Source organism: Gigantopelta aegis, chromosome 11, assembly GCF_016097555.1.
Source record: "Gigantopelta aegis isolate Gae_Host chromosome 11, Gae_host_genome, whole genome shotgun sequence".
NCBI lineage: Eukaryota > Metazoa > Mollusca > Gastropoda > Neomphalida > Peltospiridae > Gigantopelta > Gigantopelta aegis.
The window spans coordinates 6,028,651-6,042,637 of record NC_054709.1 but is presented as its reverse complement, the minus strand read 5'-3'; the positions used below and the strand labels follow the sequence as shown (position 1 = coordinate 6,042,637).

Genomic DNA, 13,987 nt, shown 5'->3' with positions numbered 1-13,987 from the left:
TTAAACAAACATTCCTTTCCTTTCTTTTCCTTTCTTTATTTGTTTTATGATTATTATTTTTTTAATTCATGTCCTTGTAAATTCCTTATATTGTTACACTGTACTGCTTGTTAGATAAAAATAGATCCCAATTTTTGTGAAAATGTCCTCCCAGGTGTGAAAAAAACATCATTCAGTCGTATCATACAGAGCAAGACCGCATTATTTACTTGTTACGCTTCGTATACCTCTTTCACCAGCACACGCTCGAAGACCGGTGAATTCTCTATAGACCGAATCATTATACGCCCTCTACCTACCCAGTATTCATACTGAGATCATAATTGTTCGTAGAGGTACTGGGAACCCCACCCAAACCTTTGCTGTTAGGTCTCCAGCGTACAAAAGGAAAAGGCCGACTTGAAATTGTCATTAGTTTTTATTTACATGCAGTTGACCCTGAACAGCACAAACATTTTGTATTTAAGAAGAAACCCACAGACGCTGCGCGGTGATGTTTTATTTCTCCACGTTCACCTTTGAAGGAAGAAGCTAACTTGAGCACCTGTAATCTGATGGTTTTAAGAATTTCGTCTAAAGGTGAGTTCTATATTTAAGAATACCAGGAGTTGGGGCGGGAGGGATAAAGGAGTACGGACTCCCATATTTGTAGGCGGTGGGTGGGGGGACAGGTTGGTTTTTGTCCGAATTAAACGAACATACCCGAATCTGGATAACAATATTTATTCATGTTAGCTTTACTGCCAAATAGCTATATAGGGTTGCAAACGAATCTCTACGCACTTTTTCGATGGAAATAAATGTTAAAAAGGTCTCAGATTAGCACTTTTTGTCCGAATTTTTTTATAATTTTTTGTGCGAATTTGAGGTTTCGCTACAGCACTAGGGGGCAATTGCCCCCCCCCCCGCCCTTGCCCCTTGTCTCGTACGCTTATGGGGATGGAGAAGGGTATAGGTAATGAGCAATGCATGAATAAGCATACGAGACTGGGGATGAGAGGCGGTCAACTGAACACATACACACACACACGCACACACAGACATACAAACACACACACATACACTCAGACATACACACGTACACACACAGGCAGGCACACACACACACACACACACAAACACATGCATACACACAGACACACATGCACACATATACATACACATACATATACACACATACACACACATACACATATACATACACATACATACACATATACATACACATACATACAATCATATACACACATACATGCACACATACACATACATACATACACACGTAGACACACACACATACACACATACACATGTATGTATGTATGTATGTGTGTATGTATGTATGTATGTATGTATGTATGTATGTATGTATGTATGTATGTATGTATGCCCACAAATGACTGTCAGGTCAGATGTCGGGAATTAACGTGCTTATATCAATTTAATGTTCAAGCACGCTCGTTGCGAGCACGATTTCTGACTAGGGCCAGAAACTGTGCTCACAACGAGAGGGGTGGGGAGAGTGTTAGTAAAAAAACATACATACATACATGTATGTATGTATGTATGTATGTATGTATGTATGTATGTATGCCCACAAATGACTGTCAGGTCAGATGTCGGGAATTAACGTGCTTATATCAATTTAATGTTCAAGCACGCTCGTTGCGAGCACGATTTCTGACTAGGGCCAGAAACTGTGCTCACAACGAGAGGGGTGGGGAGAGTGTTAGTAAAAAATTAAAAATTAAATTAAAAATTAAAAAAATTAAAGTTAAAAACGTTGATACAAATGATTAGATAAAAAATACTAATTAATGGTTAAATAAACTTTATTTACAAGGAAGTTAAAAAGTGTTACATACACAGACACATACATACACATATATATACACCAGAGATGGGCGATTACTTGACAAAAGTAATCGATTACGATTACGATTACAAGATAATTGAAAGTAATCGATTACGATTGCGAATACATTGTCTAGCAATCATGATTACAATCATGATTATATTTCCACAAATCTACACAAATAATGAAATGATGTTACCACCATGAAGTTATGCACTTTTATTTTACAACCATATCGATTTCATTCATTGAAAGACTGGACAATTTTTTATTATTTATTAAATTATTTCAAACATTTATAAACGTATGTATAGTGCAGGGAGGGAATCAATTTCAAAACCAGATTTATTTTCTTAAATTTGGATTATTGACGAAAAGGTACCCATAACCATAGGTATAATTATTGTATTAATGCATAACATATATATTTTGTTATATTATTGAAATAAGTCATAATTAGTACTTGCAAACTGTCTGATCACTATTACATTTTTTTATTATTGTTTGTAGAACGAATACCATTTAATGCCATCCACAAATTAAAATCGATTTTTTTTTTTTAAATCTATAAATGAAGAAATAAAGAACGAAAGAAAAGAAGTAAATAAATAATTAAATTGATATCTACATACATATACATGTGCACAAGTTGCTCATTGCATTTAATTGTTGACATTCTAAAAAAAGACTATTATTAATGACTCGATTTGCAGTTATGCTTGCTTTGTACCATATTATAAGGATCCAATTGTATCGGTGAAAATTACAAGTATCTTGGTCTGGGTATGTTTATTTTGGTATCATTACAAGCGCCGCGTTTCGTAGAACATCTATTAAAATCAGCTTTCGGGAATTTTTATCAGACGTATTAATATTTTAAGCTATTTTAAAGGAAAATAAACCAAGGTTTATCGTGATAGACTACTTTCAACAGGGTGTTTGCTTAATTAGTTACGACAGGGTGAGGATGGGGTTTTCATGTAATCGCAATCGTAATCGATTACATTGTTTGAGAATGTCATGCAATCGCAATCGTAATCGATTACATTGTTTGAGAATGTCATGCAATCGCAATCGTAATCGATTACATTGTTTGAGAATGTCATGCAATCGCAATCGTAATCGATTACATTGTTTGAGAATGTCATGCAATCGCAATCGTAATCGATTACCTTGCTAATGTAATCGTAATCAGCGATTACTTTCATGATTACTCATAATTATTTACTAAACTTAGATGTGTTTAGCATCAACTCCAGTAACAGTGCCTATAGTTAGAAGCAGTACTCGTCAATCAGTAGAACTGATCTCCCATTGTCTACTACTCTCATAGTAGAACTATTATTTGCCTTGAGAAACAGGGGATCATAACGTCTGGATTATCAAATGAATGTTACCCAGGGGATGAAGCCACACATTCACATAATGGTATCTATCGTGTTTACGTTTACTATAAAACCACTTGAATGAATACAGTGTTCTAGCTAGCAATATATAAAAGGGCGCTGCACCATGTCCCAGTTTTGTGTCCTAATTCATTGCCGTAAAAAAAGTGAATAATATATATATATATATTTGTTTTATAATAAAACTCTTGCGTTCCTCTGAATGCATATACAGCGTTATCACGGGTCTGAATTCAACTAAGAAACGCTTGACAATATCTCGTTTTGTCACCGTGGAAAACGTTTTTTCTTTTGTTAGTGGTTACGACTGCAGAAGGGCAGCCAGCCAGTCGTATCAAGTTTTTACGTCCCTGCCAGAACACCACGACTGGTATATCAAAGGCCGTGATATGTGCTCTCTTGTCTATGGGATGATGCATATAAAATAGCCCTTACAACTAATGGAAAAATGTAGCGGGTTTCCTCTCTAAGACTATATGTCAAAATTACCAAATGTTTGACATCCAATAGTCAGTGATTACTAAAGCAGTGTGCTCTAGTGGTTTCGTTAAACAAAACAACCTTTGACTTAATTTTATTTTCTATTGCATATTTATTTCGTTGTGCGAACTCACTGGGAGGGGAAAATCGAGTTTGGGCTGTTACAACCATTAGGACGTTTAGAATAGCCCTGTATATATAAATGAAAACGTTTGTTTTGTTTAACGACACCACTGGAGCACAGTGGTTAATTAATCATCGCTATTGGATGTCAAACATTTGGTAATTCTAACTCGTAGTCATCAGAGGAAACCCGCAACATTTTTTCCTAATGCAGCACTTTCCCACATACAGAAAAGCACATACCACGGCCTTTATCCAGATGTGTCGCACTGGTTGGAACGAGAAAAAAATCCAATCAGCTGAATGGATCCACCGAGGTGTTTCGATCCTCCGACGCAAGCATCTCAAGCGAGCACTCAACCGACTGAGCTAAATCCAGCCTTTGTATATATAAATGAGAAAATATATTTAATATTTATGGTTTAGAAGAATCTGTTTAGTCGAAAACGTGTTACAGTAGACAGTAAACCCAGAACAGTCTCTTTAATACACGAAGAGTTTAATGCTCGACGGTTGCGTTGTAGTTTTCCCGACTTACGACGGGTGCGCTCAGAGTAACAACTAATGGGTTATACGACGAGAATCGAGTTGTGAGAGCGCTCAGACTAACAACTGTATAGTCGTAGAAGTCGTGACTACAGAATGTTGGCCAACTTCCTGCTGGCAGTTGTTAGTCTGTGCCTAGCATTATCATTATTCATTATATTAAAAAATTAACGTTTGTTTCGTTTACCGACACCACTAGACCACATTTATATATTAATCATCGACTATTGGATGTCAAACATGTGATAATTTTTATATATAGTCTTAGAGAGAGACTCCACTGGAGCACATTGATTAATTAATCGCCGGCTATTGCACGTCAAACATTTGGTAATTCTGACTCGTAGTCGTCAGAGGAGACCCGCTACATTTTTCCTAATGCAGCAATGGATTTTTTTATATGCACTTTCCCACAGAGAGGAAAGCACATACCACGGCTTTTGTTCAGTTGTGGTGCACTGGTTGGAACGAGAAAAAATAATCAGCTGAATGGCTCCACCGAGGTGGTTCGATCCTGCGACCCAAGCACCTTAAGCGAGCACTCAACCGCCTGAGCTAAACGCCGCCCCTCTTAGAGAGAAAACCCAAGTGATCTTTTATATGCACCATCCCACAGACAGGATAGCACGTACACCATAGCAAATGATTAATAAATCAATGTGCTCTAGTGGTGTCGTTAAGTAAAACAAACAAACTTCTTCGTCCAGTCCTCTGTTCATCATAGTCTCCACCTGACGCAAGTAGACTTTGGTTTGTACCTGAAAGTACAGTTTACCAAGCATTCAATCTGGGTGAAATAAAATGACAATATAAATGTCCTTGAATTATACCTAATATACACTAAGACACAAAGGTTTCGAAATTTCGTAAATGTGCTTAAATAAAAGAAAACTCTCAAACTGAAATCAGACATTGGATTTAATTGATGTATCATTTGTCACTATAAGTAACGGGACATTTTCAATACCAAAAGAAATCCACAACTGTCGCGTCATTCAAGGTAGACTGTATTTTAAAGTACAGCAATTAATAACAATGCAAGCATATGTAGACACTTATACTTTATAATAACCAAAACGTTAACGGTACGTCGCCGTAGTTCTTTGTATTGTAATAAAAACCTTTTGAGAGGAACAAGCGTGGGAACGTTGTACCTCATATCTGTTTTAAAGGCATATTGTCACAGTCCACTGACCTATTTAATGATCTAACAAAGTATTACCTGAATAAATATAATTTGATTTGTCCCGAAATGTACTTTATTCAACCATCTTTATAACCACCTTACTCCATTTATTAATGACATTTTGTAAAAATAATTGAATTATGGCAATGGTCCATAATTGAAAATTGCCGAGAGCGATAACATGGATTTCACTCCATCATGGTTCAGTTAAGGTGATGCGATAGCTAGATTTGGTTTCCAACAATTAATGTAATTTTTTATTTATTATCTATTTTTAGAGAAATAAGGTCCTTAAATCTGTGACAGTATGCCTTTAAATACTGGACATTTTATATGGCAATTAGCATTGATACCGTATGAACTAAGTATTATCATGCAACCATATTTCTGGTGACCTGATAACCCCTACTTAATACTTCGATGTGTTATCAAGTCACTAGGGAATGTGTTTTGCGCATGACGGATGTTTCCTCGTTACCTCTTATTTTTGCAATCCTCCATTATTCGCTCCCATTCGGAACTAATCAGCGTTTTAAATGAAACATTTTGAAACAAAAAAGCAAGTAGCTTCCTGCAAAGAATGTTTACAGTCACAGTCACAGCAGCCAGTGATGTAGATCTTCAGGTCACACATAAACTTGAGTTTATTTTCACGCAAAAAGATACAAAAATTGTAATGTTGTGACACAACAGACTGAAATATAATCAAAGTATTTTATTTACAATTTGGAAATACATAACCTTTGCTTTTTTGAAAAAAAAAAAAAAAAATATTCATGCTGAATTGGTTTATGTGTTTCAAAGCCATCTTAGTGCTATGTAATCATAAACATATCGTAGGTTGTGACGTCACTATAGCACACGCCAGAGTGACGTCATAGCTTACGATGGTTTTACGATTTCGTAGGCGAACGTCTCACTACAGAGATCACTTCTGGGTGAGAGTTCATTGATGACGGTCCACTATAGTTCCTAATTGTGACACGTTATGGTTCACATATTCAATTCTAGGAAATAGTGAAGAATTAAAACAATATGTATGTTTAATGGTACGCCTTCTGGCTGTATTTTGCCCATGTTATTTTGTAATATTGTGCATCGACCTTTTGGGACATTGGTATATAGCGCAAGTGACAGCCGGAGTGAATCGGTTAATGAACCACCTGTTCGGACCGGTACTACAGCCAGATGCGGTTTAATAGCAAAAAACTGAGACGGAAATGTTCTCAATTTTGAAGTGAAAATAAATGTTTATATAATGTATGTTCGCGGTGGTGTATGTTGTTAGTGCCAATGAGAACCCGTTCTATTGGCAATCTTCGTTTGAAGTTGGGCAATTTAACACAGGTTTCAATGACAGATGACATCTGTGTAGTGAGACCTAAGATTGCTTCGAAAATATGGGCCCTGTTTCATGATTTCATAGATCCCAAAATATATTGTCATGTCAGGCGTGTGACATTTTCAGTATCATTATTGTCCACATTTATAAAATTATTAGATAATTTTTTTAATTTGCATTATGGCATGTCCATGTAAATAATAACAATTAATAATAGTTTAATAGTTTAGATATGTTCACTGAAGTTTTGGTTTAAGTGGAGATATTGAGCCAAAAGTGTAGTATTGAGGACCCCCCCCCCCCCCCAAAAAAAAAAATATATATAAATAAAATAAATAAATAATAAAATAATAATAATAATAATAATAATAAAAAAAAAATAATAATAATAATAATAATAATAATAATAATAAATAAATAAATTCATCTTGCCTAATAATGTTGTCTCAGAAAGTTCTTAAAGTAACATTGTCAAATGTTTTTAAAAATCGGAGAAATTAGAAATTTGTTTTTAAAAATGGCACTTTTGACATGGTTCAAAGATCTTAATATTTTTTATTATTTCAAGTGTTATTTATTTACTTGATTATAGTAGCTTTAAAAGCACAGTTTCGGTCTTAACAAAAAGGACCTTTTTGGTAGAAATACTATATTAAAACTTTTCAGTTCATTCGATGTTAAATCCTTGTATTTTCTTGAATTCGAATATCTCTATATTTCCTCCGGTTTTTCAGTATATATATAACATAATTATAACATGACATGTCTGGTGTGATATTTGAACAACTTTGAATTTTCAACCCTTCTATCACACAAAATAGTAATTGTTTTTCACCCAATTATGCTAATTAACTATACTTCTTAATGTTTTGGCGACACAAATATAATATTGTTGCTGAAACGTACAAAACGTCTGACATATCGCCAAATGTACACCCCTTACAGCAACTGAATACTTAAAGTCTGGGTGTGGCCGTAAATTTATCGTATTCTCAGCATTCTCTTTCAAGTTAGGAGTTATTACTTTATTATACAAGATCCGAAAGATACAAAAAATGTCCGCCAAGGATCTATAATACTTACATTTCTGTGATATCATAAATATATTAATGGCGTTTTCCTTTTTCCTTTAATGTAAATCTTATTCAGAAAAAACTCACATTCACTTTACAGTTTATTGTTCGTATGGAACGCTTACAGACATAAAATCTGTTCGGACACAAATGTGAAAAGGTTTTTATTATATGTCACACCCAACTTACTATTATGTTTATTATGTCCTATTACATTAAGATACCTATTAAAGGTTCACGGGACTGACGATCGACGTTGGTTCTAATAAAAAAAAAATTAAACAAATTAAACAAATTAATAATAATAATAATAATTAACAGCGCACAATATTTCACGCGAACCATCGTTCTGTTCGCGAGTCGGTTAACAAACTTAAAATTCATTAAAGATTTTCCAATAAAACTAATGTTGTACTATTAAATTAAATTATGCAGTTATATTTTTAAATGGATACATGCAGACAAAACAACTTTCCGTTAACGTCAAACCAAACTGAACTTATTGACCAAAACATTCACGCAAAAACACACGCACGCGCGCGCACACACACACAAACACACAAAAACACAAATGCACACAAACATACAGACACACACACACAAATACACAGAAACACAGAAACACACACACACACACACACACACACACACACACACACACACACACACACACATATGCATGGTATATCAACGACTGCATGGTATATTATAGGCCGTGGTATGTGCTATTCTGTCTGTGGGATTGTGCATATATAAGATCCCTTGCTACTAATGAAAAATTAGCGGGTTTCCTCTCTAATACTATATTTCAAAATTACCTAAATGTTTGACATCCAATAGTAAATGATTAAATAAATCAAAGTGATCTAGTGGTGTCGTTAAACTAAACAAACTTTCACTTTCTCTTTCATTTCAGTTTTCACTCTATTGAAGATGGATGCTGCACGTGCTGTGTTCGTGTTTACGCTAATCCTCTTGAGCGGTCATGTGGTTGATGCTCGTAAGTACTAAATTGTGTCCCTTTTACCGGTGACGACGATAGCGTAGGCGTGGCGCAACATAGCGTCAGCGTCGCTTAATTCGACAGCAAATGGAAACTTTGCTAAATCTTGAGTTTAGACTTTAAATATTTATAAGAATGATCTCCGCTCAGGGTATTAGGTCTACGTCTCCGAAAGCGATCAAAACGCATTGTGTAGTGTTTATTTATTTAAATATTTACTTTATTTATTGCATTTGTTTTATTAATCAATATACTTATTTATTTATTTATTTATTAATTTACTTACTTATTAATTTGCTTACTTGTTTACTTACTTAATTACTGATTTACGTACATATTAATTAATTAATTATTTATTTATTTATTTGTTGTATTTAATGTATTTATTGTATTTATTTATTAATCAGTTATTTATTTTATTTGTATTGTTATTATTATTATTTTCATTTTCATTATTTATTTATTTATTTATTTACTTTTTTTATTTATTAATTTACTTGTTTATTAATGTAATTACTTGTAAACTTACTTAATTACTGATTTACTTCATACTTGTTATTTTATTTATTTATTTTAAAAATATATTTATTGTACTTATTTATTAATCACTTTACTTACTTATTAATTAATTAATTTGTTTACTTATTAATTTACATAATTGTTTACTTAATTACTGATTTACTTACTTACTTGTCTGGTTATTAATTAATTAATTAATTAATTAATTTATTTATTTATTTGTTTTATTCTTCATATTTCAGAAACATACTCTTTTGCCCAAAATTCGGCTACGCTTTTGGAATCCAGTGGGTCGTTAACTGTACAAATTGACAGAACAGGAAGTACCGCACAACCGGCGTCCGTCAACATCGCAGCCGTGGGTCAGTCTACTATAAATTACAAACTGGTCTATAATATCTACAAGAAATTGTCCCCTTCATACCCATACACACACGCACACGCACGCACACAAAATTAAATAAATAAATAAAATAAACTGAATAAACAATGAAAATGAAAATGAAAATAATAATAATAATAATAATAGTAAAATAAAATAAAATAATGTCTCATCCTCATTATCAAATTACCTCTAAACTGCGCCTCTCATTTAATCGTTCTTCCGCCCTGGGACAAATCACTGTCCAAGACAAATTCTAGGCCCAGGGTCGACATGCTTGAACCTTGAATGGACATAAAGCTAAAAGTTTGTTTTATTTAATGAAGTGCTTGCGTCGCAGGGTCGAACCAACTCGGTAGATCCTTTCAACTGATTGGGTTTTGTCTCGTTCCAACCAGTGCACAATAACTGGTCAAATGCCGTGGTATGTGCTTTCCTGTTTGTGGATTTTAACAAAGCTTCTGATTCAATCTGGCGAAATGCTTTACTCTACAAATTAATTATGATATGTGTTACTGGTCGCACATTGAAGATAATTCAAGCCATGTACCGTAACATTCAATACATTATAAAAAGTACTGGTGGATTGTCCTCTAAGATACTTTCGAATATAGGAGTCAAAGAGGGGTGTGTTATGAGCCCATTGCTATTTAATATTTACGTTAATGATCTAGGTGACTATCTCGAGTCAGAAGCAATTAATCCACCTGAATTAGAGGAAACAAAAATCCCACATTTACTCTTTGCGGATGACCTTCTGTTATTTTCTACAACTCAAGCTAGTTTACAACACAGTCTTAATAAGCTTGGGACCTGTTGCAGCACTTGGGATCTCTCATTAAATCCAAATAAGACAAACGCCATGGTTTCTGGTAGCACTGCACAATGTTATCTATAACTCCACTCCACTACAAACTGTTATGTTACTGCTATCTTGACATTACCTTCTCTTACACAGGAACTTTCACAACGGTTATAAAAGATCTACAGGCAAAATCACTTCGTGCCTGGTTTAAAATACGCTGTAAACTAACTTCAGCAGAACAAATGCCTACTGCCACTCTTCTTAAAATGTTCAATGGCATATGCAAACCAATATGTACATATGCCTCTGAAATCTGGGCATTAGAGATAATTAACACAAGCTAAAGTTCTCTTTTTTATAACTGGCAAAACCAAAAATATAATAATGCTGTAAAGAAAATTGCTAAATCTGTTGTAGAGGTGCCTAGAAGATGCAGTAATATAGGATCCCTTAGTGAACTGGGTTTATTTCCATTATCATATGATGTAATATTATTAATGTTAAAGTATTACAACACACCCTGGTTAGCTACAAATGACAGTCTTATTCACAAAGCCTTGATTAAGGATATTAAGCTAATGTCCTCAAATGTGTGCAGTTCAATAACAAAATGTATAAACCATATTTGCTCAAGTCTTGATATCCCATTCGATAATGTGCTTAACACATCTTTATTCAGAATAGATATCATCTCTGCAAAGCTGAAACGCTCGTTCAGTGATATGTTACACATACCTTCTTTACCCATTAACCCAACAACAGGAAGAAGTAACAAATTAAGAACATATGGTAACTGATAAGCATGAGGTCAGTTACTCAACCTACATCAACATAAAAAACCCAAAGACCACATGAAAGTTGTCATCCACTGGAAATTGAAAGGGGGCGTTACCACAAAAAACAAACCCGCCTGAGCAAAGATTCTGTCCTTTCTGCCCCAATAAAATTGATGACAAGTTCCACTTTTTGCTCAAATGTACAGCATATATTACAAATAGGCAAAAACTGCTAACTGATATTGCTAAAAATATATGAAATTAAAGTTTAACCTTTTAGAGGAAAATGAACAACTAAAAACAATATTGGACCCACCAATAGATATTGCCCCTTTAACAAGCAAATAGGTTTATGAAAATCTGAAAACTCGATTATCTAGACTGTTTCAGTAAGACCTGTTAGTTGTTAACCATACACCTTTTACTATGTAAAGTACATATATTTAATTGTTATTGTTTTTGTACATGCTCCTTGTGAGTGTTTTGTACAATAAAATTGAATTGAATTTAATTTAATTGAATTATAAAAGATCCCTTGCTGCATTAGGAAAATGTAGCGGATTTCCTCTGATGACATCGTGTCAGAATAATTACCAAATGTTTGACATCCAAAAGGCGATGATTAATTAATTAATGTGCTCTAGTGGTGTCGTTAAACAAAACAAACTTTATCTTAGATTTATTATTGGATGTTACACATTTGGCAATTGCTCACACACCTATCTTAGAGACTGAAGCTCGAGACAATTTTAAAAACCCAAAGTTCTATATATTCTGTAAAAAAAAAAATCTATAATAAATTGCATTAAACTACCATTTTCTTACAAATTTATCACTGAAACCAGAAAGAAGTAAACGCAAACGCCTTAAATTACGTGACGTCATTGTGTTTGATTTGCCAAACTCGTGATGACGTCATATTTAGTACCGACAAGGTGATTAGTTTGTTGGTGTCAAATCGTCCAATAGTAGTGTACGTTAAATCAATGCATGATAATTTCTCAGCGAGAAATTATTATTTCTATTTTCCCCGTTATGAGTGCCTGCTGGGGTAAAAACAGTAACTAAGTCTTAGAGAGGAAACGCGCTAAAACCAAATTCATTAGTAGTAAGAGGTCTTTTATATGCACCATCTCACATCATTGTAGAATACTTAGTGGACGGTCGACCCAACTGGGCGCGTTTAGTTCAGGTGAACACTTCGTAACGTTATGCCAGGCTATGCTGCCGGCAAGTTCGTTGTTTTTGTGCAGCACATCGATCCCTGACGGCGATATCTAGCTGTCTACAGTCTGCTTGTAAACATTTGTGGATCCTTCTATTTCATAAGATTTGTTACGACGTAATAAGGCGGAAATCAGGTCGTAATGAACGTGAGTGTGTTTACGCAGCAAAGTACATTTCCATATTCCAGTCGCGTATGCAGGGTGTGGGATACGGGGTTCAAAACCCATCCCTGATCAAGCACATATTCGTTTTTCTTACCCACTGGACAGGGTTATCCAGCTTTTGCACGGTGCTAGAAAAATTTGTCTGACCCTAGGGCTAGATATAGGTCTGACCCAAGGGCTAGACAATTCTACATACGCGTGACGTCATAACTCATGTTTTACGACGATTGGTTTTCAAAATTCTGTTTGCCATTTGACGTGTATCATTGTTTTAAAAATATTTAAACAAATTAATATTTTCAACTTTATATTTATTGTTAATTTGTTGCATTTTCTTTTTATGTCGTTGCATAAGATAGACTATATTTTTCAGCGTATGATTAAATGAGTTTCATTGTCTGTAGGTGAAATGTTTACGAATCGTTCAACAATAAACAAACCGTACGTAGCTTATAAAATTAATGTTTTGTTACTGTAATTAAATGGGCAAGAAAAAGAATCGATCACCGTTGTGAGGTATAGATTATCTGATAAGCCAATTTCAACCCTCGGAACCTCGGCCCTCACAAAAAACATTTTGACCCTCTGGCTGGAATAGCCTTATCTATAGGCCTACCTCACAACGGTGATAGATTCTATTATTCTTAATATATTTTCCATGGGATTATAACTCAACCCAACTATAAACTTCGCTTACCAGTCTAGACGCATCTCTGCTCAAGCACATTTTTACTTCTTTCTCAGTGCATTTTCCACAGGGTCAAAGAAAGAAAGTTTGTTTTGTTTAACGACACCACTAAATCACATTGAAACTATTAATTATCGTCATTTGGTAATTTTGACATTTAGTCTTAGAGAGGAAACCCGCCACATTGTTCCATTAGTAGCAAAGGGTATTTTATATGAACCAACCCACAAACCGGATATCGCATACTACGGCCGTCGGTTGGCTCACTGTGTTATTTCTCGTTCCAATCAGAGGTGTGACGTAGCTCAGTGGTACAGCGCTTGCTTGATGCGCGGTCGGTCTGGGATCGATCCCCGTCGGTGGGTCCATTTCTGGGCTATTTCTCGTTCTAGCCAGTGCACCACGACTGGTA

The 13,987-nt window shown here is 34.7% G+C and overlaps 1 protein-coding gene across 1 annotated transcript in view; it reads left to right on the top strand.

Annotated features, from left to right (window-relative positions):
- Positions 1-322: 322 nt before the first annotated feature.
- LOC121385584 (EGF-like domain-containing protein 2) overlaps positions 323-13,987 on the top strand; it is a 38,955-nt gene continuing 25,290 nt past the window's right edge. The window contains exons 1-3 of the mRNA XM_041516322.1: positions 323-579; positions 8,928-9,011; positions 9,776-9,895. Coding sequence (XP_041372256.1) covers positions 555-579; positions 8,928-9,011; positions 9,776-9,895 — 229 coding nt within the window. The 5' untranslated portion in view covers positions 323-554. The remainder of the gene's footprint in view (positions 580-8,927; positions 9,012-9,775; positions 9,896-13,987) is intronic.